Genomic DNA, 24,860 nt, shown 5'->3' on the forward strand with positions numbered 1-24,860 from the left:
CCAGTAATATTGTAGATTCTTTAATTTGCTTTCCCTCCCCCCCCACCATTTTTCTTGAGGTGCTTGTTCTCTTAAACCCTAATAGCTGAGATGTGTATTAGCCTAGATTTTAGGATGTAAACAGGATGTATAAAACATTTGATGGAGTTGGTATTACTGGGGTTTTAAAAGGTTAGTCTGAATCACTATTTTATTACTGGAATCTTTCAAGGCACGGGCATAAGCAACCATGGTGAGTAGAGAGGTCTTGGTGAGGAAGTCACTCAACATAATAGCAAACTTTCCTTTGTAATTTTGGTGATTCCAAGTAAAAATTCACTCAGAACTGGTGGCTGTTCCCATTATGAATTGGATTCCCACATCAATATCCAGTTCTTTCCTCCACAGGTAACAAAGGAAGGAGGGAAAAGGGCACAAAAACAAGATCACTTGGCATGTAAATTTTAGTAGTATTTATTTTAGTAGAGCAAGGAAGGAAAGGGATTAGGGAGGAAGGTAGCTGGATGCTGAAACAAAGTTTGAGACTAACCCTTGGGCAAGGAGCTGAAATTAGCTTGGCTGAGATGATGAGATGATATGAGGAGGTTTAAATGCAGTTTAGAGATGATCAAATGATTGTAAGCCTCCTGTTCCTTTTAGTTTTTTAAGTTTTAGAGAGGAGGATTGAGAAAGGAACAGTAGTCAAAGATAACTGAAGTTAATCAGCTTTTGGGGGTCATCGGGAAGCAAGATGTTGTCATCCTACAGTGACAGACTTAGTGTTAAGAAACATTGTGCTAGGGGACCTTTTTTTATTTTTTTGTCTTTGAAGTTTAGTTGACAATTTCACATACAATTAAAACTTTATCTTCAGTTTCTTTTTAGACGATGGCAACATATCTGGAGTTCATTCAGCAGAATGAAGAACGGGATGGTGTGCGCTTCAGTTGGAATGTGTGGCCTTCTAGCCGTCTTGAGGCCACGAGAATGGTTGTACCTTTGGCTTGTCTCCTTACACCTTTGAAAGAACGTCTAGACCTGCCCCCTGTACAGTATGAACCTGTGCTGTGCAGCAGGCCAACTTGCAAAGCCATTCTCAATCCACTTTGGTATGAATTCACTTAAAAACTAGTAAATGGCCCTGGCCGGTTTGGCTCAGTGGATAGAGCGTCAGCCTGCGGACTGAAAGGTCCCAGGTTCGATTCCGGTCAAGGGCATGTAACTTGGTTGCGGGCACATCCCCAGTGGGAGGTGTGCAGGAGGCAGCTGGTCGATGTTTCTCTCTCATCGATGTTTCTGACTATCACTCTTCCTTCCTCTCTGTAAAAAATCAATAAAATATATTTAAAAAAACAAAAAAAAAACTAGTAAATGATCAATACAGTAAATTATGACATTTCCGTGATTCTCATTTAAGTGATTGAATTTGGGCAAAGCATCAAATTTGAGATTAGTAGATGACGAGATTCTTTTTTTGTTTTAAATATGTTTTTTATTGATTCCAGAGAGGAATGGAGAGGTAGAGAGAGATAGAACATCAATGATGAGAAAGTATCATTGATTGGTTGTCTCCTGCACACCTCCTTACTGAGGGTCAAGCTTGCAACCTGGGCATGTGACCTGACCGTGACCTCCTGGTTCATAGGTGAACCCTCAACCACTGAGCCACACTGGCCGGGCGATGGTGAGATTCTTAGTTGGTGAATGCTTTTAGAAATCTCCCTGATACCCAGGCCAGGAAGCTCAGTTGGTTAGAGCATTGGCCCGATCTGCCAAGGTTGCAGGTTTGATCTCTGGTCAGGGCACATATAAGAATCAGTCAATGAATGCATAAAAAGTAGAATAACAAATGTTTCTCCCTCTCTCTCCTATTCCTCCTTTCCTCCCTCCCTCTCTCAAAATCAAATAAAAATTTAAAAATAAAGTGATCTGCCGAAGCCGGTTTGGCTCAGTGGATGGAGCGTCGGCCTGCGGACTGAAGGGTCCCGGGTTCGATTCCGGTCAGGGGCATGTGCCTTGGTTGCGGGCACATCTCCAGTGGGAGGTGTGCAGGAGGCAGCTGATCGATGTTTCTCTCTCATCGATGTTTCTGGCTCTCTACCCTCTCCCTTCCTCTCTGTGAAATATCAATAAAATATATTTAAAAAAATAAAAATAAAAATAAAAATAAAGTGATCTCCCTGGCATAATACTTCAGATAAAATTAGAATTTATGAGGGAATAAGGTGGAAGTAGAGAGAAAGGATTTGAAATTCACTTTTTGGGGGCTGATTTTCAGTTTGTATTTAGGTCAATTTTAGATTTTATTGCTGCCCTTTAAAGCATTGAAAAAAGACCAAAAAGCTTAGACAGTTTTCTCATACATACCTAGTATAATGATGATATAATAGAAGAAATTTTAACTCTTTTGTTGTTTGTTTATAAATTTTTATTGATTGATTGATTTTTAGAGAGAGAAAGACACACACAGAGGCATGGATTTGTTGCCCCACCCACCCATGCATTCATTGGTTGCCTCTCTTTTTTTTTTTTTTTTTTTAATATATTTTATTGATATTTTACAGAGAGGAAGGGAGAGGGATAGAGAGCTAGAAACATTGATGAGAGAGAAACATCGATCAGCTGCCTCCTGCACACCTCCCACTGGGGATGTGCCCGCAACCAAGGTACATGCCCTTGACCAGAATCGAACCCGGGACCCTTCAGTCCGCAGGCCGACGCTCTATCCACTGAGCCAAACCGGTTTCGGCGGTTGCCTCTCTTATGTGACCTGACCAGAGATGCAACCTGCAACCTTGGTGCATCAGGATGACACTCTAATTAACTGAGCTACGGGGGAAATTTAACTCCTAATGATTTTATTGTTAAGTATAAATTTTTTTGTCCCTATGATATTTCTCTTAAATGTGGGTACTATTTGAAAGAATTTTTAAATAGGTGAAGAGTGTCATTAATATTCTTTAACAGATAAAATTCTTTTATGAGGGAACATTTTTTACTTCATTCCCTTGCTTTTATGTAATGTGTCTACATATAAGATGTTGCTGCCTTCTTTTAAAATGATAGCCACTTACTGTTTTTGTGGGGCGTTTTTAAATATATTTTATTGATTTTTTATAGAGAGGAAGGGAGAGGGATAGAGAGAAACATCCATCAGCTGCCTCTTGCACACCCCCTACTGGGGATGTGCCCGCAACCAAGGTACATGCCCTTGACCGGAATCGAACCTGGGACCCTTTAGTCCGCAGGCTGACGCTCTATTCACTGAGCCAAACCGGTTAGGACGCCACGTATTGTTAATTTTCTAAATGTAGAAAGTGGGGCAGGGAGGCAACTAAAGTATCTTGAACCAATTCTAGGAATTGTATCTACTCAGAAGCATGCCTGCTCAACTTTTCTTCAAGTGAGCTAAGTGTGGTGAAAGTCTGGGAAGTTTTTTCTCATGTGAAATACACTTTTTAGTATTGAAATTTAGTAGTTTCACATATCTGAACAATAAAGATGTTAGAAAAGTTACAAAGATTATGTTAAGATAACAGGGCAAAAGGATATAAGCTATAATTCATATAAAGTATAACATTTTTTTTAATTTTTTTTAAAATATATTTTTTATTGTTTTTTTTTACAGAGAGGAAGGGAGAGGGATAGAGAGTTAGAAACATCGATGAGAGAGAAACATCGATCAGCTGCCTCCTGCACACCTCCTACTGGGGATGTGCCCGCAACCCACGTACATGCCCCTGACCGGAATCGAACCTGGGACCTCTCAGTCCGCAGGCCGACGCTCTATCCACTGAGCCAAACCGGCTAGGGCAAAGTATAACATTTTAAATATTATCTAGGAAATTGGGAAAGAAGAAAAAAGGACTTATTAATGTCTCATTACTGCAGTTTGAGGGAAACCTTTGTTGTATTTAACAGGCAGAACTCTAACTGCAGTGAATGTTTTACATACCTTTATCCATACACCCATACAGAATCACATCTATGCAATTTACTAAACTTGAAGTTTACATTTGAATGCTTTCTACCTTAAAAATGAACATGTTACCTAGTTGTGATTTTTTTTTTTTTACAGTCAAGTTGATTATCGGGCAAAACTTTGGGCCTGTAATTTCTGTTTCCAAAGAAATCAGGTATGTGAATATTTTTAAAAGTATTTTCTTTGTTTGAATTGTACTACTCTGAAAAAAATTAAGTGATGTTGAATTGTGCCTTGGCAGGCAGCAATTTCTGCTAAACTCAAGGTGATAGCTCTAATAAGTTCTCTGTAGGCAGTGAATATGTTACAATAAGAGAACAGATATGTTGTTTATATTTCATTTGACTTCAGTTTATTCTAATTGGATGCTGTACATTACTGAATTTCCATTTTCTGATCTTTCTAACTTTTAGGGTTCAAGTATCAGTGTTGAGCTTCTTTTGGCTTAAAAAATTTTAAACTACAAAACTAGAAGGAGCTCACAAATCACAAGAAAGACTCTTTAAAATGAATGTGCCTATGATGGAAATGTTCTAAAACTGGATTGTGGTGATCATTGCACAATGCTGTACATTTATTAAAAGTCATGAAATTGTACATTTAAAATGGATGGTTTTTCTTGATAGATAAACTATACCACAATAAAGCTGTCAGAAAAAAATTGTGACCAACATAATGTACAGTGCTCTAGTAGATCTTAAGGTATAAAAACATGCATTTATTTATTCATATATTTTATTATAATTATAATTAGCAGTCTCGTTCTCAGATATAGCAACAATAAGCCCAGGGATAAAAAGAATAATGTACAGTTGATAAGTAACTGTAGGCTTGGAAACCATAAGCAGATAACCATTCCCACATTATCTCCATGAGAGATTCAGAAGTATATACAAATCTTAAACATTTCTACCTCCTAGTACATATTTTTAAAATATATTTTATTGATTTCAGAGAGGAAAGGAGAGGGAGAAAGAGATAGAAACATCAGTGATGAGAGAGAACCATTGATTGGCTGCCTTCTGCACGCCCCCTACTGGGGATCAAGCCTGCAACCCAGGCATATGCCCTTGACCAGAATCGAACCCGGGACCCTTCAGTACATAGGCTGACGTTCTATCCATTGAGCCAAACCAGCTAGGGCTCCTAGTACATTCTGAATTGATATCTGTGTTTAATATAATTTATTGTGAAAATTCTAAGGTATCAAATGACAATGTCAACAGAGTAAAAAGGATACCCATAGAATGGCTGAAAATACTTGCAAATCATATATCTAATAAGAGATTAATATCCAGAACTCCTAATACTCAAGAACAAAAAAACTATCAATCAACCCAATTCAGAAATGTGTAAAGAACTTGAATAGATTTCTCCAAAGAAGATATACAAGTGGCCAATAAGCACATGAAAAGATGCTTAACTATTAGTGATGCTTACCAAATGATGCAGCATTTCCACTTCTGGATATATACCCAAAATAATTGAAAGCAAGGTCTTGAAAAGATACTTGTACATCCATGTTCATAACAGCATTTTCACAATAGCTAAAGAATAGAAGCAACCCAAGTAAATGGAAAAACAAAATGTGATATAATTCATACAGTGCAATATTTAGCATTAAAATGGAAATTCTGATATGTGCCACAACTTGGATGAACCTTAGGGACATTATGCTAAATGAAATAAGCTAGTTACAAAAGACAAATACTGTATGATACCATTTTGATGAGGTACTTGGAGTAATCAAATTCATAGTTAGAAAGTAGAACTGTGGTTTCCAGGGGCGGGGGGAGGGGAAAATGGAGAATTACTGTTTAATAGATTCCAAGTCTCACTTTTTCAAGATGAAAAGACTTCTGGAGATGGATGGTGAAGACAGTTGTACAACATTATAAATGTATTTAAGATCACTGAACTGTACACTGAAAAAAGATAAAGATGGTGAAATTTATATGTATTTTACTAAAATAAAAATTTGGGAAAAATTCAACCTATAAACTATGAATTTAAAATGTTTGGAGGGAATTTTAAAAACAAAAGAAAATGCTTGTGACATGTTAAACGCAAAAAGCAGGTCACAAAATTGTATATATATAGGACAACCTCAGCTGTGCATAAGTAGGAAAAGTCTGGAAGTAAAAATGCCAAGATGCTGACAGTGACCACCTCATGGTGATAGGATTGTGAGGGTTTTTTCTTTCTGTTTTCTTATATTTTCCTGTACTTTCCAATTTTTCTCCAGCAAACATTATTACTTTATTGATAATAGCTGAAATAATATACCCAAATAAAAGCTTTGGTCTTCTGCATAGACTTGATGAGACAGCTAAAATCTCTGCCTTTGGTTTACAGGAAAATACTTCAAAATGGTTTTTTTTTTTTTTTTTTTTTTTGACCTTTCAACTATTTAATACTTATCTACACACACGTTACCAACAGGTATCATTCTCACTTTATAAATGAAAAGTTCAAGTCAGCTGTCGGTCCAAAGGCCTCTTTCTTCCTCAGGGAAGTTTGCAGAGGACCCCAGGCCTTGATACCCTAACTCCTAGAACCTGTTAGGGAGGTTTTGGAATTACAGGTAGGGAAATACAGATGCCAAAGGACCTACACTCAGACCAGAAGACAAAAGTACTTGGACATTTTAATGAACTTCCCTCCATGTAGCTTCAAGCTACCAGGATACAGGCCCCACCAACACCCTTAATCTTCTCCTCGGCTCTTCTGCTGAAGAACTTGGCCTTCACAATGACAGGCTGCTTTGGGAGCTTTCCCTTCCCCAGAACTTTGTAGTAGCCCGATCGCACCACATCAATGATAGGAGCAACTCCAGTCTTGCTTTTGGCAGCATTTACCCGTGTCTGCTCACTGACCAGGGTCCACAGTTTATCAAGGTTGACAGTTGGGCAGAAGCTCTGGTTCCTCTTTAAGTGGTAATGCCGCATACCAACTTTCCCAAAGTAACCTGGGTGATATTTGTCGAAGTTGATCCTGTGATGATGCAAGCCACCAGCATTACCGCGGCCCCCGGGGTGCTTCCTGTGCTTGCCGATGCGGCCGTGGCCGTGGCTCACGTGGCCCCGAAGTTTTCGGGTCTTCCTGAGTCTGGATGGCATGTCGGTGGCAGAGCTGCAAAAGGCCAAAATGGTTTTTAATAGTGCATTTTTTAATCATTTAGAAGTTACAATTAACCTAAAGCTGCGTTAAAAAATGTTATAATGTAATGTAAATATAAGGCATGGTTATAGATTTAAATTCTGATTTCTGTATTTTAGTAATATGCTTATTTTGTATTTTCAGAATTAATATGTTATCATTAACTATTATTATAAATGGGAAATAAAAGGTATAACATACAAAATTTTCAGCCCTAATAAAACATGGCTTTGTTTTCATTTCTTCAGTTTCCTCCAGCTTACACAGGCATATCTGAGGTGAATCAGCCTGCTGAATTGATGCCCCAGTTTTCTACAATTGAGTACATGATACAGGTTTGTTGCACATTTAATGTTAAATAGTGAGATTCTCTTGAAATGCTTTATCTTCCATGTGGCTGGCTTTAAAGTTGTGAGGGCAGCAAGATTCTAAACATTAAGTTATGGTTTGTGTGCACTTTCTGGCATTTTCAGGTCTTGGGAGAAGGCTATAAAAAAGAGGGAGCACTGAATAAATTCAAACCCTGTCCTTCACATCCTTCTCCATTTCAGTTGATGGTACTTCATCTTCTAGTTGTTCAGCTTAAAAACCTTAGATTCACCCTTGACTTTCCCTCTCATCCCGTATCTAATCCATTAGGAAATCCCATTGGGTCTATATTCAAAATTTGTCCAGAATCCATCCACTTTTCTCCCACTGCTGCTATCCTGGGCCAGCCACCACCTCTCAACTTGAATTACTGGGGCATTCTCTAACTCTCCTTCCATGTTTTACCCTTGTCCAGAGTAACAGATGGTTTCACATCCCTTTGTGAGCCAATTCTGTGTTACCACTCCGACCTCAGTTTTTGCTAGTTTCCCTCATTCAGCCAGATGGGCCTCCTTGTCTTGCCTCCAGCATGCCAGGAACAAGCATGCCTGCAATGCTCTGCCTGTGGGCCTTGCTCTCAATTGTGCTCAGCTGGACTCTTATCCTCCTCCCTCCCTGTCCTCCAGGTTTCTACTCAAATGTTACTTTTTTAATGAGGCTGCTCTGACCTGCCATTTAATACTAGAACCTGCCCCTTACCTACACTCCTGGCATTTGTAATCCCCCTTACCTTCTCCATTCCAGAAAGTTAGCTCTTTGAGGCTGGCAGGGATCTTTGCTGTTTTGGTTCACTGAGGTATCACAGGACCTGGAACAATGTCTGATACTTAGAAGGCTTTCAAAAACGTGGAATAATTTTTTAGATACAAATAGTTTTTTCTTTTAGTTAGGTTTTTTTTTTTCAGTTTGTTTTAATAGAACCTGTTATTTGTTTAGCTGTTCTTATCCCCAGACAGTAAATATAGTTGAAGACTTGTTATTTACATACCTGATTTGACTTAAAAGAGCTGGATCTGTCTATTTGTATATTGATTACTATGTTGTTTTTCTCTGCATAAAGCGAGGTCCACAGTCTCCTCTAGTCTTCCTCTATGTGGTCGACACATGCCTAGAAGAAGAGGACCTTCAAGCACTCAAAGAATCTCTACAAATGTCCCTGAGTCTCCTTCCTCCAGATGCTCTGGTGGGTTTGATCACATTTGGGAGGATGGTGCAGGTTCATGAACTCAGCTGTGAAGGAATCTCCAAAAGTTATGTCTTCCGAGGGACCAAGGATTTAACTGCAAAGCAGATACAGGTTTGTGCTTTAACTTGTACACAAGCAGGAGCAAGAGTATTTTTTTTTAAACATATGTTTTTATTGATTTTAGAGAGAGAGGGAGAGATAGAAACATTAATGAGAGATTGATTGGCTGCCTCCTGCATGCCCCCTACTGGGGATCCGAGCCCACAATCTGTGGGCATGTGCCATGACTGGAATCGATCTGGTGATCTCTTGGTTCATGAGTCGATGCTCAACCACTGAGCAACACTGGCTGGGTGCAAGCGTATTTTTAAAAAATTAATTAGCCCTTTACTTTCAGTGTTAGACGAAATGAGTCTTCTTGGTTCTTTTTTAGGATATGCTTGGCCTGACCAAGCCTGCCATGCCCATGCAACAAGCAAGACCTGCTCAACCACAGGAGCACCCTTTTGTTTCGAGCAGGTGAGGTACTGATGTAGAGTGTTGCACATACAGTAGTTGGCATGCAGGGCAATCCACTCAAGGGAAGAAAAATGTTAAAATATTTAGTCTCTTATTTTTAGAGAAAAATAAATTAAGTCTAAACAATATTTAATGTTTAATAATGTCTTTAACACAGCAGTATCTGTGTATCATATATAATTGAATTATAAATGTTTTTACATACATGTGTGGCAAGTTTGTTCAGAATGCTTTTCCTGTTAGCCTTGCATCATTACAAAGGATTTGAGACCATTGTGCCCCTCCTCTTAAACACATGGCTGCTGTCCTTTTTGATTCTTAAGTAGTACTGGGAAAACTGAAAAGGCTTCTGTTGGGTGTCCTCAAACCTGAAATCAGGCACTTACTTCACTCAGCCCCTTGAGTGTCTGGGCTGCCCTGGGCCGGGTTAATATTCAGCAAACATGATAAAATGCATAGTCTGACCTTCTGGGGACATTCTCTTATGCTGTTAAGAAACCAGTGTTACTCTCTATTACTCCCAAGGCTCAAGAGAAACACAAATTATGAATCTTCAGAATGATGAAGATTGTCCACATAATGAACCTTACGATTGGCACCTATTTAAATTGATTTTTTTCCATGTTACACATAAATAAATTGCTACATATTAGGCTTTAAGATGTATTTTTGAATAAAATTACTTGGAGTTGTTTTTGTAGTGAGAGATAACTTGGAAGAAAAAATTACAAGTTTTTTTATTCTGAGTAATTATTTTGAAGAGCAGTAACTATGTATTGCTTAGGGCTGAGGACCAGAGTACGTTTTTTAAACCAGGATGGATGTGTCTATTCAAAATCACACAGGTTTCTGCAGCCTGTTCACAAGATTGACATGAACCTCACTGACCTTCTGGGGGAGCTGCAGAGGGACCCATGGCCCGTAAATCAGGGGAAGAGACCTTTGCGATCCACTGGTGTTGCTTTGTCTATTGCTGTTGGCTTGTTGGAGGTAACTGAGAATTGACTAGACCCTTCAAACCATGCATACTCGCTCTCATAAGTCGCTTTCAAGCTGTGCTTGAAAACCAGTTGCAATCTAAGTCAGCTGACTGTTAATTTATCAGAAAGTGTTTGTTATTATTATCCACCTTGAAGAAGCCCTCGATGTTTTAAAGTTTACCAGGTTTTCATGAGAAACACAAAGCAATTAGGGCAATGGGAAGTGCTCACGGTAAATTAATAAAAACATACACAACCTTCAGGTTGGAAGAGATATGACTGCTTCTGTGCATTGTCATCTGTGTTATTCTGCAATATTAGTATTCGGTATAGCTAATGAGAACTCATGTTTGTAGTATATTTCTAGGGAAACAGAAACATACTGGGGGTGGAATTGTCTGCTTCTGAAATGCTGCCATTTACTGTTTTAGGGCACTTTTCCAAACACCGGAGCCAGGATTATGTTGTTTACAGGAGGTCCCCCCACCCAAGGACCTGGAATGGTGGTTGGAGATGAATTAAAGGTTCCTATTCGTTCCTGGCATGATATTGAGAAAGATAATGCACGTTTCATGAAGAAAGCAACCAAGGTAGGTGCTACTGGATACAAGGCTGTAGTTGAGTTGTGGTAACCCAGAGCTGGGTTTAGGCTCCTCCGGAGTGGCAGCTACTTTGCTGAGACCATGTGTCGTGGTCAGCAAGTTGCTCTTGCTGGGATGACCTTGCAAATCTTGGCTGCTGTTAAATTACTGAGAACTTAGAGTCGGTGGCTTTAAAACTGCCAAAAATGTTTTGAGATTGAAAACTCTTAATTATTTGGATGTTTTTTTTGTTTGTTTTTTAAAATATATCTTTATTGATTACAGAGAGAAAGGGGAAGGGAAAGAGAGATAGAAACATCAATGATGAGAGAGAATCATTGATTGGCTGCCTCCTGCACGTCCCCTACTGGGGATCAAGCCCGCAACCCAGGCATGTGCCCTTGACCGGAATCGAACCTGGGACCCTTCAATCCGTAGGCTGATGCTCTGTCCACTGAGTTAAACCAGTTAGGGCTATTTGGATGTTTTTTAAAAAACTATCTCGAGACATATGTACTACTATTTGTAATACTTCAAACAATTAAAAAAAAATTTAAAAGAAAAAAAAAAACTATCTCCATATGCCTATATTTGATTATATCCCTTTGGTATAGTAAGGCATATCTGGTGAATAATTTTACTGTTTCCTAAAGCTGGTTTACTTTTCTTCACAGCACTATGAAATGCTTGCTAATCGAACTGCTACAAATGGCCACTGCATTGATATTTATGCTTGTGCCCTTGATCAGACCGGACTTTTGGAGATGAAATGCTGTGCAAATCTTACTGGGTATGATGACAGCAAACACCTAGAAACGTGAGAGTGTTTATTTTAAGGAAAAAGAAGTGTGTGATGCAACAATAGGGAAGGACAAGGCTGACTTAGTTAAGTATTCAGATAGCTCTAGGCTGTGGCTTCCATGGCTGGGAAGGTGTGTGGGCCGCTTGGATGAAGAAACAGTGGTGAAAAGGAAGTCTCAAGGGTTCACTATGAACAAATCTTTATCAGATTAACTTCCTTTCTTTCTTAGAGTTGTTACAGATACTAGAGTAGGAAAGAAAGCAAGCATGAAGTATGTGGCCTTCAGCAAAGCACTTCCTTGTGAGAAGGGAAATTGTGTCGGAATGCCAGAGCAATTAGGAGACCCTTCACCTGGCTTAGTGATCTTTCCTCGTGTCTTATCACTGAGCACACGCTAAGCCTAGAGGGTGCATTGCAGGGCGCACTGACTTAGAGCCTAAGTCCATAATGTGCACACAGATCACAGTGTAGAGCCATGATTCTCAAAGTACCGTGATGCCTGGCCAGCAACCTTCAGGGCTCCTCGGGACTGATTAGGAATGTATGTCCTCAGACCTCACCCAGACCTGAATCAGGAACTGTGAAGGTGCAACCCGGCAGTCGGGTGGTTTTTTAAAAATATATTATTGATTTCAGAGAGGAAGAGGGAGAGAGAGAGATAGAAACATCAATGATAGAGAATCATTGATTGGCTGCCTCCTGCACACCCCCTACTGGGGATCGAGCCTGCAACCCCAGCATGTGCCCTTGAGTCTGCAGGCCAACGCTTTGCCCACTGAGCAAAACTGGCCAGGGCTGGCAGTCTGTTTTAACCAGGTCTCCTGGGAATTCTGGTGCATGTGAAAGTGAGCGAATCACTGATGCACAGCACTGATCTGAAGCTGGAGAATCACCTGAGAACTTGAAAATCTCTTCCCTTTGGATCTTGTTTCCAGAGATTCTGACTTAATTAGTGTGGGGTGTTGCCTGGACATCAGCATTTTTAAAGTTCCCTCAAGTGATTCTACTGAAGAGCAGAATTTGAGAACCACTGGTGTGGACCTTTAGTACTCGTGTGGCTGAGCACAGGCAGCATCAGCCCACCTGAAAGCTTGTTAGGAACGCAGCATCTTGAGCCTTACCCTAGACCAGTGGTCGGGAAACTCATTAGTCAACAGAGCCAAATATCAACAGTACAACGATTGAAATTTCTTTTGAGAGCCAAATTTTTTAAACTTAAATAACTTCTAACGCCACTTCTTCAAAATAGACTTGCCCAGGCCGTGATATTTTGTGGAAGAGCCACACTCAAGGGGCCAAAGAGCCGCATGTGACTCGCGAGCCGCAGTTTGCCGACCACGGCCCTAGACCTATTGACTCAACCCTGTATTTGAATAAGATCCCAGGTGATTTGTATGCACAGGACAGTTTGAGAAGCACTGGTGGAAGGCTGTGGAGGGCCTATGATGCTCCTGGTCCTCACTGAGTAAAGACACAAGGGAAGAAGATGGAACCCAAGTGACCTGACATTGTCTTGGAGAGCAGCAGATGTGTTAAGTGACACCAGCTATATCAGAGAGCCACATTTAATTTGGTGAACTCCTACAGTGCCCACCAGGAGTTCATGAGACCCTTCACCTGGCTTAGTGATCTGACTTGGAATAACCACACAAAAGCTGTAGTGTATTTGTGAATATCCTTAAGTTTGTACACCAGAGTTTATGTATGTATGTTTCTTCTGTGGAGAGGAACCATCGCTTCCATCGGATTTTCAGTAAGGCCTTTTGACTCCTGAATGAGTTTATTATTTAGGTCACATCACTTTTTTTTTTTTAATATATTTTTATTGATTTCAGAGAGGAAGGGAGAGGGGGAGAGAGATAGAAACATTAGTGATGAGAGGGAATCATTAATTGGCTGCCTCCTGCATGCCCCCTACTAGGGATCAAGCCCGGGACCCTTCAGTCTGCAGGCCGATGCTCTATCCATTGAGCCAAACCATCTTTTTTTTTTTTTTTTTAATATATTTTATTGATTTTTTACAGAGAGGAAGGGAGAGGGACAGAGTTAAAAACATCGATGAGAGAGAAACATCGATCAGCTGCCTCTTGCACACCCCCCACTGGGGATGTGCCTGCAACCAAGGTACATGCCCTTGACTGGAATCGAACCCGGGACCCTTCAGTCCACAGGCCGATGCTCTATTCACTGAGCCAAACCGGTCAGGGCTCACATAATCTTTTGTACAATATAGAGGTTTTAGTGGATAGCTCACTAAAATGAGCCAACAGTTTGGGATGACTTCCAGCAAAGACAAGGTGATCCTGCACTGTGCTAGAGGAGTTGATTATCTTCAAAGAAGATCATGGTCTTAATTTCCTTGGTGCTTGTCACGCCTTATCTCCATAGTATCATCTTCCATTCTGAGCATTTCAGTTCAAAGGGTGTGTGTAGAGGAACTGGAGATATTCAAAATGGAGCAGTAAGAGTTATGGAGACAGCCTGAAACTATGCCATATGGAGAATGATTGAAGGAGCTAGAAGACAGATGGGGTGTTGAGCTATATTCAACAATTGCAGGCCTGCTCAGTGGAGAAGAAATCAGATCTGTATGTGACCAAAGGATAGAACTTGAACCAGTGGTGGAAGCTGCTGGGAAACAGAATTTGACTCAGTGTAAAGGAAGACCTTTCTTAGCAGTCAGCACTGTCTAAGCATGGAATGGACTGCCTCTGGAGGGTGTAAGCTTCCGATGCTGGAAGCATCTAATCTGGATGATAACTTGGCAGGTGTTTTGGTAGAGGGTGGGTGTGAGTCAGTATTAGGTTTGTGTGATTGTGACAGAAAATCCCAAACAGATTTTTCTCTCTCACTGGAGGTAGGCAGCAGGGCAGGTAATTTATTTTATTATCAGGGGCTAAGGCTCCTGTGCTGCTCCACTACCTTAATGTGCTAGCTCTGGTTCAACATAGTTGCTGGGCTCTAGCCATGTTATAACAGCAGGAAGGAGGAGTGGTTGAAGAAGCACACGTCCCTTCCTGTAAGAACATCCCCACCTCCTTAAATCACAAAGGCCACTTCTAGTAGGCAAAGCTGAGTCACACAGCCACATGCAAAGCAGTCTGGGAAACAGTATTCCAGGAAACCATGGATCCCATGATAATGAAGGTGGGGAGAGTGGATATTTGGGGCCAAATAGCAATCACTATCAGTGGAGGAGCTAGACACTGAAATAGCTGGACTGGATTATCTTGTATTCTTCCCTCTTCTGAGATCCTGTGTGTTGTTTTTTTTGGGGGGGGGGCAGAAGGGGCTTATATTTATTGGCCTTAAATTTTTTGATTTGTTAATCCTCACCCGAGAATATTTTTCCATTGAATTTTAGAGACAGTGGGAGGGAGGGGGAGAGACAGAGAGAGAGAAATATCTATGTGAGACACATCAATTGGTTGCCTCCCACACACACCCCAGCTGGGGCTGGGGTGCTGGGGATCGAGCCTGCAACCAAGGTTTGTGCCCTTGACTGGGAAACAAACCCGGGACCCTTCAGTCCGAGGGCCGACACTCTATCCACTGAGCCAAACTGGCTAGAGCTTGAGATCCTGTGTAATGCTGCAGGCATAATCTGCATCAAGCTGTGCTCATCTGCCCAAATAACATGAATTGTTGACTTTTTCTTCTAACATGTTTTTATTGATTTTAGAGAGCAAGGAAGGGGGAGGGAGTAGGGGCAAGGAGGGGGGCGGAGAGAGAGAGCATGAGGAAAACATCATTCTGCTGCCACCTGATCCAGTGCGCAACCCTGGCATGTGCCCTGGCTGGGAATCAAACCAGTGACCTTTCGGTGCATGTAATAATGCTCATCCAGCTGAGCCACACCAGCTAGGGCGAAATACCAAAATTTTGAACAATGTTTTTCTGTAACTTCAAAAAGAGATGAATATAGATATTTGCAAACTAGAAAAAGTAAGTCATGTAAAGCCCGGGGTTCACTGTTTTGAGGCAGTGAATTAAACTGAAAAAAGGATTTCCCACAGGCCTGGGTATTTTTCCATACCAAATAAGTCTGAGAAGAGTTGGGGATGTTTTCTCAGTAGATGACCTATTAAAACCTGCACTCTTGGGTTTATTGATTGGATGTTTGGGTTTTGTTTTTTGTTTTGTTTTTACTTTTTATTTTGAAATAATTGTGGGTTCACAAATTGTTAAAAAAATAGGACAAAGTAGTTCATCTGTCTACTCCCAGTGGTACCATCTTACATAAATATAGAGTGCAATGTCAGACTAGGAAATTGACATTGGCACAATACAATTAGCTCTATTACAAACTTTGGGTTTCACCAGTTTTTACAAGCATGTGTGTGTGTGTGTGTATAATTCTGAGATTTTGCCATGCCTATAGATTTGTATAACTGCCACAGGGATTGAGTCACAGAACTGTTCCAAAGTGTTCTTTTCTTTATGTTTTAAAAGTAGTGTCTTTTCTAAGTACAAATTGAATTTTCTATTTCCATTTAAGTTAGCGCTTTCATGAACATGGTTTCTTTTTTCTTCCTTCCTCTTTAACTTCTTGTTTGTAAGTACTGAGGGAACATCTGAATGGCTTTTCAGGCATTCTAAGTACTAACTTTTTTTCTTTTCTAGAGGCTACATGGTGATGGGAGATTCTTTCAACACATCTCTCTTCAAGCAGACATTCCAAAGAATTTTTAGTAAAGACTTTAATGGAGATTTCCGAATGGCATTTGGTGCTACTTTAGAAGTAAAGGTACAATAAATGTTAAAACTTTAATGGAAGAGTGTTCTTACTTATTTAGTAGTCAGACTTGTGGAAGCCCCAACCTGTGAGACACGGGTAAATAAAAGGTTGTCAACAACGTGTATTCATTCTATTCCTTTGTTTCCTTTTTAAAAATGTATCTTTATTGTTGAAAATATTACAGGTGTCCCCTTTTTCCTATCCCTTGGCTTCTTGAGGATGGCCTATATATTAATGTTCTAAACAAAGAGTTGTCTGGCTCCCCTGTAGGCTCTGCTCCAGGACAGTAGGCTTAGAAGGGGTCGTGGGTTGAGCACAGAGGCAGCCACACAGAGCGGAGCATTCTCCCAGCTGTCGGTATGGGTCACTGCATGCACAGAACCTTGGTTTATGTTTAGTATCTGCCCAAAGTGAAGCCAGAGTGTTCTAAAATAGTGCAGATTATGTTTGGGTTTTGTTTTTCCATTAGGACTGATAGAGTTCTATATACTTGATTATAAATCATTGCAAAAACATTAAAAGGGGCTGTTAGAACATATGATTGGAATCAGTACTTTGAGAGTTGGAGATGATAGTTAAATCATCTTTGTTAAACTTCAAACAACATTCTCAAATGTTTGAGGTGTGTTTTTTTTTTAATATGAAGAAGAATGGACTTTGCTAAAGTGAATTTCATTTAAAAAGTGTTAAGTGTGTTTGTTGGTCTTGTCATGTTGGAGTTCATGAATTAAGTATGTTGTTGTTGTTTTTCTTTCCTTTTTTTTCCTTTTTTCCCCCACTGATTTTGAGAGTGTGTTTATTAAAGCTGCGGACAGTGAAATAAGGAAGGGCTAGCAATAGAAGAAGCAATAGGCGGGGCTACTTTGGCTCTCTAGAAATGTTACAGGAAAGAAATGAACCCAGGTGGGGCTGCTTTTGCCCACGGGAAAGTCAGAGAAAAGGGGACAGGTTCAGGGGGGTTAGCCCAGGACAAGTTGCTGCTGCCCATTGCTTCCCTGTTTGCAAGTCTCTTGGGGACTCAAAGAGTCTAGGTACAGGGGTCCTCAAACTTTTTTTTATTTTATTTTTTTTTTAAATATATTTTATTGATGTTTTACAGAGAGGAAGGGAGAAGGATAGAGAGTCAGAAACATCGATGAGAGAGAAACATCGATCAGCCGCCTCCTGCACACCCCCCACTGGGGATGTGCCCGCAACCAAGGTACATGCCCTTGACCGGAATCAAACCTGGGACCCTTGAGTCTGCAGGCCGACGCTCTATCCACTGAGCCAAACCGGTCAGGGCGGTCCTCAAACTTTTAAAGCAGGGGGCCAGTTCACTGTCCCTCAGACAGTTGGAGGGCCGGACAATAGTTTAAAAAAAAAACTATGAACAAATTCCTATGCGCACTACGGGCCCAGGACGAGTCGGCTGCTAAGCAGGACAGGCAGTGGCACCTGGCGGGCCGGATAAATGTCCTCAGTGGGCCGCATGTGGCCCACGGGCTGTAGTTTGAGGACCCCTGGCAGATGCACACCTGAGAGGGAAGAGAGGTGTAAGCGTGCTCCTGAGAGGGAGAGCACCTGAATTAATTATTTTTAAAGCAACACAAAGCAGTATGTGCACAGATTAGAAGTAAATAATTATGACTGTATACGTGGAATTAGAAAAGAATGTAGTATTGTTAGTAGAATTGTACAATGTGTACAATGATCTCAATGTTGAGTAAGTTGAAAATGTTGCATCAACTTTGGAACAAAGATAATACAGTTTCTAAGGGAGGATTTTTACCAGGGTTTTAATCAGATCACAGTGGCCCTGGAAAAACTTGTAAGAGCATTTGTACCATGATCCATGTGGGATTTCCTCTTGGTGGAATGATAATGCTGCCACGTTTTCCCTCTATTCTTTAGTAGTGGCCTTTGTGAGAGCAGGGTGGTTCTCAATGATTTCTAACTTTATACTCTTATTTAATTCTGTTTTAGACCTCTCGGGAACTGAAGATCGCAGGAGCCATTGGTCCTTGTGTATCTCTGAATGTGAAAGGACCATGTGTGTCAGAAAATGTAAGGAAAACTTTTTCCATTACCCTTACCTCCTGTACCCTGGGATTAGCCCATTAGAAATGTCGGAGCTTGATGACCTTGCCTTGTGTTACCTGTTTGGATATGTCTGCTGATGAGAGAAAGGCTAAAGATGCTCCAACTCTCAGAGGTGGTTTTATTTCCACTTGTCCATCTGTCTAAAGGGTCAGAGAGGAGGAAGTTGAGGCGCAGAGAGGTTAAGTATCTTGCTCAGGGTTAGAGCTGATATGGAAGAGCTAGAGTGTAGGTCCCTCTGACCCCACTACCTGTGTTTGGGTCACTGGGTCAACGAGTCACAAAGCATTATAGTTAGCACAAGGTAAGCGTTCAGCAAAACCCTTCAGTAATAAACCCCTATACTTGTAGCTCTTAGAGATGATACCTTTGTCTCCCTTCTCACACAGCATTTTGAGTTGATTGGTCAGTGGATGACACTGTTGTATATGCAGACATTTGTGTTCCTTGAGTAAAAATTTCAAACATGCAGAGAAGTGTAAAGCAAAGTATAATGAACTCCTGTATACCCACCATTCAGAATCAGTAATTGTTAACTTTTTTAAAAAATATATATGTATTTTTATTGATTTCAGAGAGGAAGGGTGAGGGAGAGAGAGATAGAAACATCAATGATGAGAATCATTGATTGGCTGCCTCCTGCACACCCCCTACTGGGAATCAAGTCCACAACCCGGGCATATGCCCTTGTCTGGAATTGAACCTGGGACCCTTCAGTCTGCAGACAGACACTCTATCCACTGAGCCAAACCAGCTAAGGCAGTAATTAACTTTTTGTCATAATTGCTCTGTCATGTTTTGCCACATGTGCTTTATCTCTCTAGTTATCACCTACTTTCCATATTTGCTAATTGATCTGGTTTTTCAGAATCTTTGAAAACAAGTTTCAGACATCATGGCACCTAGTCTTTCAGTGCTTCAATATGCATCTTATAAAAATAAGGATATTCTCTACCACATTATTATCAAACCTAAGAAAACGATTTCCTAATATCTAACCCATGTTCTTTCCTTAATTTCCCCTCAAATGCCCTTTGTAGCTGTTTTTTCCCCTCTAACTAGCATTGCATTTGGCATTATTATCCTTAGTTTTTGTAAATCTAGAATGGTCTTCCTATGATTTAGTTTATGCTGTTTTGTTTTGTTTTATTGATTCCTTGGAGAAGCAGTGCCAGATGGGTTTTTTGTTTGTTTGATTTTTAATATATTTGTTATTGATTTCAAAGAGGAAGGGAGAGAGAGGTAGAAACATCAATGATGAGAAAGAATCATTGATCGGCTGCCTTCTACATGCCCCCCACTGGGGATTGAGCCCACAACCTGGGCATGTGACCCTGCCCAGGAATCGAGCCGTGATCTCCTGGTTCATAGGTCCAACACTCAACCACTGAGCCATGCCAGCCGGGCAACAGCTGTTTTCTATAATAGAGCATCTCACATTCTCAATATGTCTGATTGTTTCCTTATGGTGGTGTTTAAGATGTTTCTTTCCTCCCTGTGTTCCTGTAAAGTGGAAGTCAGCTGTGAAAATGTGCTTAGATTCATGCTGAACCTTTTGTCCAGCATACTTGGTGAGTGATCTGTATACTTTGTGCTGTGTTTCATCAGAGGCACCTCAGTCCTGGCATCCTGTGTTAGTGAAGCTGCGTTTCGTCGTGTGGTGAAGGTGATGACTGTCCTACATCTTTACATTATAAGGGCACATTTTCCCTTTGCCATTAGCAAGAAAAATCTTATTTGCTTTTCACCTAATGTTTTTAGTGTCCATTGATTATCCTTACTTGAATCAGTATATTTCATTGGAGATTATAAAATGGTAATTTCTTAGTTCTATCTTTATAGTTCCTCTGATAAAAGCAGGGCAAATGCTCATGTAAAGAATTTGAAAAAAATGTACTTTTGGAGCTCTTCAGGGTTTGTGGCAATGTTGGGCCTTGGAGCTATAGAGGAAGAAAAAAATTTTTTCCTCTACCTGTCTTAACTTCATTGACTGGGGCTCTGCAAATTAGACTGACCAAAGACCCATTAACAAGTGGAAAACAAACAAGTTTATTAATATGTGTACCACACATATACACATCACACATACATACTCAGTGATGAGTAACTCAAAGGGCTGGTTAAGTATCATCTTAACAAAAGAACAATAAATTTGTAGAAAAGTGACAAGACAGAGAAAAGGGACTTTGAGCTTCTAGGGCAGCCTTGGGCAAACTACGGCCCGCGGGCCGGATCCGGCTGTTCTATCCGGTTCTCTTGCTCTCCCCTCCGCTCCTTTACTTTGAATTTATATTAGTTCACACAAACACTCCATCCATGCTTTTGTTCCGGCCCTCCGGTCCAGTTTAAGAACCCATTGTGGCCCTCGAGTCAAAAAGTTTGCCCACCCCTGTGGGTGTCAAATTGTGGAAAAGTAGATATATGGGAGGAACTAATGGAAGGTAAGGTTATTTCAGCAAGGTTTGTTCTGTAGATTCCTCTGGGCCGATAAGCATCTGATGTTGTCTTTGGTGATTAAAAATCATTCTGCTGCCTGACTGTGGTGTGGCTCAGCGGTTGAGCATCGACCTATGAACCAGGAGGTCACGGTTCAATTCTCGGTCGGGACACATGCCCAGGTTGCAGGCTCTGTCCCCAGTGTGGGGCATACAGGGGGCAGCCGATCAATGATTCTCTCTTATCATTGATATTTCTATCTCTCCCTTCCTCTTTGAAATCAATAAATTACATATTTTTTTATTTTTATTTTTTATATATTTTTTTAAAATATATTTTATTGATGTTTTACAGAGAGGAAGGGAGAGGGATAGAAAGTCAGAAACATCGATCAGCTGCCTCCTGCACACTCCCTACTGGGGATGTGTCTGCAATCAAGGTACATGCCCTTGACCGGAATCGAACCTGGGACCCTTCAGTCCACAGACCGATGATGCTCTATCCACTGAGCCAAACCAGTTAGGGCTAAATTACATATTTTTTAAAAATCATTCTGCCCTTCCTGGTAGAGAGGGGAAGGAAGAGAGTTTTTCTTGTGTCTGCTCTTTTTTAAATTCTTCAGCTCAAAATAATTCTTGTATGAGAGTGGTATCTTTTGGGGTGGCATATTCTGAACCCTTGATCTCCTCATTTGAAACTTTGAGAAATTTCATATATTAAAAATTGAGCTGGTAGATGTGGAGAGAAATTCGGGAGAATGAGTTAGCAAGGCAAGAAAGGCACACAAGCTTCTTTTTCTTCTTTACCATTTTTCCTGGGTGTGGCTCTTTCAGCAGATGTTACCTGCTTTTAGAAATGCCACTAAAAGGGAAGATTAATACCCACGAATCCATCCATTTACAGTCTTGCTTTGCTGACACTGATCAAACAGTTTGTTCTCTCCACCTTAGAGCTGCTATGTAATTTCACTTCAGACTCTTCCCTTTCCCCTCTGACTATTACTTCCCTGAGATTGCTGGTTCTGTGGCTAAGTACATAGGCTCCTGACATGGCTTTATATCCAGACCACACTGATATCAGCTCTACTCACCTAATAGTGTGCACTTTGGGTGGATTCAGAGTAACATAGAAGTAATATCATGGAGTGGAGTGCTCCACCCAGGAAAGATGACCTCTGAGGTGTGGGAGAGGGACTCAGCACAGGGATCCTGGCAGCTGTCACTTCAACTCTCTCCTCAGAACCATAAACCCCAGTCTCTCCTCACGCAGCTCTAGTCCGCTGTGCCCTCCCTCTGCTGGAGCCCAGGGTCACTTTAGAAACCTTCCATTTGAAACGATGGAGTGAACGTATACTCAAGATTCTACTGAAATGACAGCAAAGATATATTTAAAGTATCATGCAAATCAATAGGTTGGAAATTGAGAGAGCATGTTATCGAGGGACCAGAACATTTAAGGATTTTTTTAGAAAGTAGAAAGCAGAAGGGTCAAGACGGTATCAAAGATGGTGGATTGATCATATGCACAAGCCTTTGAGTCCATCCCAGACCTCTAGAAATAACATAAAGAGATGAGAATTTTAATAATGCTGCTGGATCCTAGAAGAACCCTGAAAGGGACATGGGATTGCATGAAGGAGGAAATTACAGCCCAAAACACTGAAATTAATTTTTTAACAAAGCCTGCATACCACTAAAATCTCAGTTCCTTTACCAAGAACTTATATGTAACTTTTGTACAAAGGAATTAGATTAAAAATTAATATTTAATAGCTAACATTCTGTAACTATTTCTTATTTTAGTAATGAAAGAAGTGCATAAAACTTTCAAGCTAAGAAGATAATTATTTTTCTTTTCTACTATTTTTTCTCAGCCATGATTTGATTCTTTCATTTGACTTTAGTGTTAGGTACCATAGTGTATGTATATGTGTTTGTACATGTAAATATACAGGTATATTTTGTGATTAATGAAAATTCATCAGAATATCAGTATAAAAAGTACTGTAAATATAAATGTTAAACCATATTATAATCCATAATTGTACTTTTTTCAGTTAAATTTTCATTTGGAATGAGATATTCTAAGTGCCCTATCCTTTTCAGTGTCTGTGCTTCATCAGCATTTAACAACAGGAATAGCTTTTTTTGTTTTGTTTTAATTCCTCTTCTCACCCTTAGGAGCTTGGTGTCGGTGGCACGAGTCAGTGGAAAATCTGTGCCCTAGATGCCACATCTACACTTGGCATTTACTTTGAAGTAGTCAATCAGGTGAGTTGGATTTCTTCATGGATATTTGTGTCTCATTGTTGTGTTTTCTGATTTATTACAAGACTGGTGGCCTCTGGTTTCTTTCTGCACCAAGTGATGCTGCCAGTCTGGCATAGTCTCTTTAAATTCCCTCCAGGGTTTGTTCAAAGTTAGGCAGCAAATTGTTTTCCTCACTTTATTGTTGAACTGATGTCTTAGAAGTGTAATGGCTTTTATCAGCCATTGTTGTACTGGTGAACTTTTTTTTCTTTTTAATTGGTGAATTTTTGGGTGTGTTCTTTCCCTATTGTTTTATTTTTAAAAAGCTAAAACACAAAAATTAGAAGAATTGTACAGCAAATACTCATATACCCACAACTTATATCCCGTAATTAACATTTACTTTGTCACATATTTATCCATTCATCAATCCATTTTATTTTTTATTCATTTCAAAGCAAATTGAATCATCAGTGGTTCCATCCCCAAACATTTCAGTATGTATAACATTAACTTGATGTCAGTATTTATTTGAATTTGGTTCTTTTCTTTTTTAATGAAGTAAAAATTATAAAGAGTGAAATGTACAAATCTTAAGTGTACCATTCAAAATTCAAGAACCTTACCGTCACCACCATGTCAGTCATTTCAGGAAGAGCCCGATAGGCTCTGACTGTTGTGTTTGAGTCATGTATGTAACAGTAACGCAGCGTATGGTCTCTCACCCTGCAGCACAATGCCCCGATCCCCCAAGGAGGCCGAGGTGCCATCCAGTTTGTCACGCAGTATCAACACTCCAGCACCCAGAGACGCATCCGTGTTACTACCATTGCCCGAAAGTGAGCAACCCAGTTTCCTTTCTGTTGAGCTACTGACCAATGTTTTGCCCTATGAAAGATAATGGGTCAATTAGATGAGCATCAACCCATGCACCAAAAGGTCACCAATTTGATTCGTGGTCAGGGCACATGCCTGGGTTGCAGGCTCGATCCTCAGTCGGGAGCATGCAGGAGGCAGCCAATCGATGTTTCTCTCTCATATCAATGTTTCTCTCTGTCTCCCTCTTACCCACCCCCAGAATTAATAAAAAAGAGTTCACGGACCTTCCTTTAAAAAAATAATAATATATCAAGGACCTCTTTGTCAATAGCATGATAAGGTGCTATCTCATTCATTTTAATGGCTGTTACATGGTTTGGATGGGATGTACCACTCCTTTACTAAAGGCCATTTCAGGTCTTACCTTCCTTCCAGCAGTGCTGCCTTCATAGTTCCAGTCATTTCATAGAAGCGGAATTTTGGATACTGCAAAACTACTTAAGAAGCTAATTTGTGTTTTTCTTAGTAGTGTAAGGAGAATACCCTGGCTTCTTATTAATAATGACATTATTAATCTTTAACATGCAAATATAGAGCAGTATGTCACTTTTATATGTATTATTTCATTTATCAATGAGTTGAGCACTTTCCATGTTTATTGAGCAGATGTATTTCTTCTGTGATAGCCTTTGCCCATTTTACAAAACCTGTATTTTTCCTTGTTTATTGATTTGCAGGGACTCCTTGTATATTTTGTTTGTTGCTTATACCTGTCCCTGGTCTATCTTTTGTCTTTTAGCTTTGTTCATATTGTCTTTATTCTTATGGAAAACTTGTATGTGTGCTCATTCTCTTTACCATGATGCCAGGGAAGACATTTTGTGAATTTGTAAAGACTTAGATTTTTGTAAGATTGACTTAGAGGAAGGAACACTGGCACCTTTTGGGTATCTATTTTCATGATGTCTTGTAGAATATAGGG

The 24,860-nt window shown here is 40.2% G+C and overlaps 2 protein-coding genes across 5 annotated transcripts in view; one reads left to right on the forward strand and one right to left on the reverse strand.

The window, feature by feature from the left end:
• Positions 1 to 24,860, forward strand: part of SEC23B (SEC23 homolog B, COPII coat complex component) — a 54,376-nt gene that overhangs the window by 6,160 nt on the left and 23,356 nt on the right. The window contains exons 2-13 of one of the 4 annotated variants that reach the window (XM_080684723.1): positions 854 to 1,088; positions 4,058 to 4,115; positions 7,369 to 7,455; positions 8,550 to 8,786; positions 9,109 to 9,194; positions 10,040 to 10,184; positions 10,606 to 10,764; positions 11,430 to 11,545; positions 16,181 to 16,304; positions 18,261 to 18,341; positions 22,991 to 23,080; positions 23,792 to 23,898. In XM_080684723.1, coding sequence (XP_080540849.1) covers positions 868 to 1,088; positions 4,058 to 4,115; positions 7,369 to 7,455; positions 8,550 to 8,786; positions 9,109 to 9,194; positions 10,040 to 10,184; positions 10,606 to 10,764; positions 11,430 to 11,545; positions 16,181 to 16,304; positions 18,261 to 18,341; positions 22,991 to 23,080; positions 23,792 to 23,898 — 1,511 coding nt within the window. In that variant the 5' untranslated portion in view covers positions 854 to 867. The remainder of the gene's footprint in view (positions 1 to 853; positions 1,089 to 4,057; positions 4,116 to 7,368; positions 7,456 to 8,549; positions 8,787 to 9,108; positions 9,195 to 10,039; positions 10,185 to 10,605; positions 10,765 to 11,429; positions 11,546 to 16,180; positions 16,305 to 18,260; positions 18,342 to 22,990; positions 23,081 to 23,791; positions 23,899 to 24,860) is intronic. The other 3 variants (XM_080684725.1, XM_080684724.1, XM_080684726.1) reach the window with 3 other exon arrangements.
• On the reverse strand, positions 6,596 to 7,098 carry LOC308256108 (large ribosomal subunit protein uL15). The gene has a single exon (XM_080684110.1). The coding sequence runs from the start codon at positions 7,078 to 7,080 to the stop codon at positions 6,634 to 6,636; it is 447 nt and encodes a 148-aa protein (XP_080540236.1). The 5' UTR covers positions 7,081 to 7,098; the 3' UTR covers positions 6,596 to 6,633.

This window comes from Plecotus auritus (genome assembly GCF_963455305.1).
Source record: "Plecotus auritus genome assembly, chromosome: 8".
Taxonomy (NCBI): domain Eukaryota; kingdom Metazoa; phylum Chordata; class Mammalia; order Chiroptera; family Vespertilionidae; genus Plecotus; species Plecotus auritus.

Excerpts from the sequence above, each read along its gene's own strand:
- LOC308256108 (XM_080684110.1), bottom strand. The coding sequence starts at position 7,080 with ATGCCATCCAGACTCAGGAAGACCCGAAAACTTCGGGGCCACGTGAGC.